The sequence below is a fragment of the Sesamum indicum genome, linkage group LG3, assembly GCF_000512975.1.
Source record: "Sesamum indicum cultivar Zhongzhi No. 13 linkage group LG3, S_indicum_v1.0, whole genome shotgun sequence".
NCBI classification, from domain to species: domain Eukaryota; kingdom Viridiplantae; phylum Streptophyta; class Magnoliopsida; order Lamiales; family Pedaliaceae; genus Sesamum; species Sesamum indicum.
Genome location: NC_026147.1, coordinates 17357954 through 17363024, shown reverse-complemented (window position 1 = coordinate 17363024; position 5071 = coordinate 17357954). Strand labels below are relative to the sequence as shown.

General features: G+C 36.7%; 1 protein-coding gene across 1 annotated transcript; it reads right to left on the bottom strand.

Moving 5' to 3' along the window:
- Positions 334-4329, bottom strand: LOC105158726 (purple acid phosphatase 23). Its single transcript, XM_011075566.2, has 7 exons — positions 4010-4329; positions 3723-3914; positions 1893-2229; positions 1441-1658; positions 1138-1328; positions 541-822; positions 334-456 (listed from the first exon to the last, which is right to left on the bottom strand). Exons 1-7 carry the CDS (start codon positions 4260-4262, stop codon positions 334-336), a joined length of 1596 nt encoding a protein of 531 aa, XP_011073868.1. The 5' UTR covers positions 4263-4329.

Below are 5071 nucleotides of genomic sequence, written 5' to 3'. Positions count from 1 at the left end.
TTGTAATTTTGCCATATATGCTATATAAACAAAGGTTGCTACATATGTTTATTGGTTAAACATAAGAAGGCCCTTGTAAAAATAATATTAGGCAAAAGATCTCAAACAAAAGAAAAGAATGCATTGTGACTCCTGAACAAATAAAAGGGCAAATGTTGGCGAGTGCACCTTGCACCTATGACTTTGGTCATGGATTTCAGTCACTTGGAGGGTAGTTGGGGAACCAACATTGATCCTTCTTAGAATAGGAGGGCAAAAAAAGGGCAAAGCAAACCCTTAACTTCAAAAATGTCAAGAGTCGTATTGCCCTCTTTTTGCAGAGAGATTTTGTATCTATAAGTAGATGGAACAAAACTCAGGTTGGCGAACAATGTAAATTTGATCACCATGGCTGTGTTCTTTGTAGATATCCTGATTCCTGTGCCATGTCCAAAGTGCATATGTTGAATTCACAACCTGCATACACAGTTCAACAACACACGTATCAGAATTCACGGCATTGCAGTAATTCTGCCAACTCACACGAACATATTTCATTACCTCAAGTATGCCATGTCCAAAGCTGCTCTCTCGGTAGGCACTCCAATCAGGTTGTCTGTCCCAGCAAAATTTGCCTTTTGCAGGTCCGAATGAGAAGTTCATGTGACATATGCCTCCGAATTCGGGTGTATTGTCAGCGGCAGAGGGGCACTTCCCCACTTCGTCTGCATGATCAACGTCAACCTTCTCGATGTTACCACCATCTCCAATTGTTATGTACACCGGCCCACACGAATCCAGCGTATAGTTGTAGACTCTATTCATCCGCTCGTATGCGTGAACCTGCAAGGACAACGAGGTTACTTGTCTTCAGGATCTCAGAAATTGCAAGATGAATTCCGTCAAAATTAATTATACACACGCACCTAATGTGCTTTAGTCGCTAGCTAAATAAACTGCCATCCACCAACAACACTTTCTAAATCAAACTGACGGTGAAACAACATTAAATTACAAAGAGAATGCCATAAAAATGTAATATTGGTTTAGGCTCCAAACTCCAACACATGAATGAAATTAACACTTTTCAGCGACAAAATAAAAATAGCTTCTAATACTCTATATCTAGGAAAATCGAATACCATATTATTTACGTACATGACCGGAAAAGACAATGTCAACTCCATATTGATAGAGAAGTGTTTCCATTTGCAGTCTCATGCACTCAAATTCCTGGTAGTGCGATGAATAGCTATTGTACCAGGGCGGATGCCAGGCAGCAACTAGCCACGGAGTCGTGTTGCGGTCTATATTTCGGAGGTCTTTCTCCAGCCACCCATACTGAGCACCTTAACAAGTGAGTATACAAATGCCTGTAATTCAGCCTCCGTTACTCGGGACAGATCCTGTCTCTTGAAATACTGTGAAAATGCAAATACTTGCAACTTGTGAATCAATCACCTGTTTGATTGTAGTCGACATACGCCCCCAACATGATAAAATGTACACCTCCAGCATCGAACGAGTAGTAGAAGTTACTGTCAGAACCAGACTCCTTTGAAGGAACTGAAAATCTTGTTGTATAAGATAAGAACGTAATGTTATCAACCTGAGGCTCGATTTCGTGGTTCCCTTCTATCACCATCATAGGAACTCTTGACGTTAGCGGCTGCATGAACCTGGAATTTTAGTTGTTTTGATTAGTTAAAGGCAGACAAGCAAATCTCAATGCAATTGTAAGAGGGCGTTCTGGTGAGCTTATAATCTTCTCAAGGTATCTTATAAGATAATTGACAAATTACAAGATGTAACAAACTGTTAATGAAACTTTTAGGAAGAAAGCTTATGAGCTCCAAAAGATGTTAGTAAACTTTTTTATGTAGCAAAGATCCAAAAGGACGAGGCGATTTCACCTTCCCCATCCGTCCCATCTCGGCTGATACGTTTCTCGGATAGGTGAATCAGGAAACTCACAGGAGTAGCAAGAAGCTCCCTTCCCTCCGGTGGTGCGATACTGATTAGCATAAGTCAAGTCTCCAAGCATCACAACCATCGAAGGGTCATTCGTGATGAGATGATTGATGGTGGTCGTTGAGTTGCTTGTGAGGCCTAAATCTCCAACGAATGCTATACGTGGAGGATACTTTCCGGAGCCGGGCAATGGCAGCGTCTGAAACACAAGCTCGTCGCTCATTGCAGCTAAAGAACTATCTCCGCACTTGTAATAATACTTTGTTTCGGGTTCAAGGCCTACGAGGAAACCTCAACCTTGGTCACTCTTCCAGTATCTTACTACAATCGGACAAACTACAAGAACCTTCAGAGTGTCTACAGAACATCTCGACTGTGTATGTATACTTAGACAGCTATATAAAGTCTTGCAATTTGACAATCTATGTTCATCAAATCCCAATGTTAAAAGGTGTGTGATGGATATATTAATAATGGGCAAAATGTAATTTACTGGCAGACCGGTTGTGATATGAGAAATGAGTAAAGAAAACCTCGTGAAAAAAAAAATACCAAATTACCCCTTGTGTTTTGGAAAATGATATCCTCTATATTCTTCTTTCATGAGGGGTTTTTTTTTGCTCATTTCACATTTCACAGTGGTAAATTGCATTTAATCATATTAATAATATTGAATTATTCACAAGGGTATAAAAGCATTTTTTCTACATAAATCATACAATAAATATATACGCCCTACCACATTATAAAACTCCGAACACCACTATAAATGGCCACAAAAGGATACAATGGCCGCAAAAGTTTCATTTACACACACATTTAAAAGTTTCATACATTTAGGAAAAAAATGGTGGGAATTTGCTACAATGGCCGGAAAAGTGAACATGACATGCTTAATTGGATATACTATTCTAGCCATTTCAGCAAATTCTTACTGTTTTTGCCTCAATGTACGAAACTTCTACAAGATAACATTGACAAATTGAATCGTACAACACTAAAATTATCACATTCATACTTACAGCAGGACTCAAATTATACTATTCCCTAAAACTATTGCAAACAGTCCTGTGGTTTCTTTGACATAAATGAACATATGCTTAAATATATTTTTGGTCCTATAATTTTGACATTTTTGATATTTTAATCCTTTATCTTTCTAGGATTGCAAAATAGTCCTATAACTTTTTAACATTTCGTGATTTTGGTCCTGAACCAGATTTTGCAAAAGTTGCGGAAATAAATCATGTGCTCAGCATGATTTTGGCATTTTTATCTTTTATCTTTCTAGGAGCTGCAAAAGAATCCAATAACTTCTTGACATTTCGCAATTTTGGTCTTTCTAGTGCCGAATTTTGCAAAAGTTGAATTAATCATGGGACACGTCCTTTGTTTTTTAATTTTTCATCCATATTGGCAATAGTGAACCAATTAGCACAAAAGTCCCAATTTAAACGAACCACGTGAGGCGCATATGATTAATTCCGATGACTTTTGCAAAGTTCAGCACCGAAATGACCAAAAATGCAAAGTGTCAAAAACATTACCGAGCTCTTTTGAATCCTAAAAAATTAAGGATCAAAAGAACGAAGTGCCAAAATTACATGACCAAAAATATATTAAAGCCAATTAACATTACTAATCCCATCATGACTGTGCCTTGTTTCTGATAATCTAATTTCGACCATCTGAACAAAGTAATATCAAGAATACATATTCAAGCAATGAAACACATGAGAAAATCAAACTAAATTGTTAAGCTGGAAATTTACCATCAATCCTAACATGATGAATGATGCCGGAGGTGTAATTCCAGAGCCCCTCAAACGGATACAACTGACTGTAAACCACAGAAACCCCACTTCTTTTTTCACTGTACTTTCCACTTTCCTTCCCATACCAAACTTCACTACCCACAGCCGTCGGATCAATTGGGGTTACATTAACTCCAATCTGCGAATCCCCTTTTTTTCAAATTAAAAATAATTCAGAAAAACAGGAAATCAAGACTAATATCTTTAATTATTCAAAAAAAAAAGAAAGGGGAAATATTTAGTACCAGTGAGCCAAGAAACCCACATTGAGGTCGGAGTGGATAAGGCAAGAGCGATCTGTTCGGGGAAGTTTGAGGTCACATTTTTGGTGAGTCTGGGATGATCCATGGGCAAGTCCTGGCTGCCACGGCGCAGCGACGGGTCGAAACGGCGAGTCACGGGCTCGAAAGGGCCTTCCAAGGTTGTCGGAACATGCTGTGACGATGCGGCAGCCATGATCATGGTTGTAAGAAGTAAGGAAATGGTATAGTACTCCATGCGAGATAATGAGTGTGTGCTTCTTTCTGTTTCTTCTTGCTTGATTTCTCGTTGTGGCCGACCATGTTTGGACGTTGACTAAAAACAGATTGATAGAAAATTAATATTGAGTTAATTTTTTTATTATTAATTTATATTTTAAATATTTTATTGCTGAATTCGTTAACTACTAAATTTCCACTGCCAAATAAATTTTTTATAATAAATACTGTGTATTAGCAACTAAAATTTTATTTATTAATTAGTTTGATATTATCTATTTTTTTATTGGGTGAATAGCAATTTATCCCCCTGTGATATTGAAAATGAGCACATTACCTCTTTATGAAAAAAATATAGAAATTTACCCCTTGTATTTTTTAAAATGCCTCCTTATCATTTTAAAAATCATATGGGAGTAAATTGTTGTATTTTGAAAAATATAGGGAGGTAAATCGCTATTTGTTTTTTCATAAGAGAATAATTTGCTCAATTACGATATCACAAGAGGGTTGGTTGCATTTTTCCCATTTTTTATTTTTACTATTGAATAATTTCTTTTTTATAGTGAATGAGTAAACATAAGGCAAAGATGGATGAAAATGTGGTGATGTAGTAAAGTTTTATAATTACATTGTACCAACCAAGTTTTTGAGAGCTATGATGGGAATATTCTCATGAGAGATGCTCAAATTTCCCTTAGTTTGACTAGATCATGATGATGATTACTATTATTATTATTTTTAAAATAAGAATGTCTTTTTAAAAATTTCATTTATTTTGATTCTACTAAATTAATTAGGGTAAATTACAATGACTTTCACGAGGTT

Excerpts from the sequence above, each read along its gene's own strand:
- LOC105158726 (XM_011075566.2), bottom strand. The coding sequence starts at position 4,262 with ATGGAGTACTATACCATTTCCTTACTTCTTACAACCATGATCATGGCT. Across the intron at positions 2,230-3,722 it reads TCATCATGTTAGGATTGATG|GCCTTGAACCCGAAACAAAG; the intron begins GTAAATTTCCAG and ends GTTTCCTCGTAG. Across the intron at positions 823-1,137 it reads ACATTGTCTTTTCCGGTCAT|GTTCACGCATACGAGCGGAT; the intron begins GTACGTAAATAA and ends TTGTCCTTGCAG.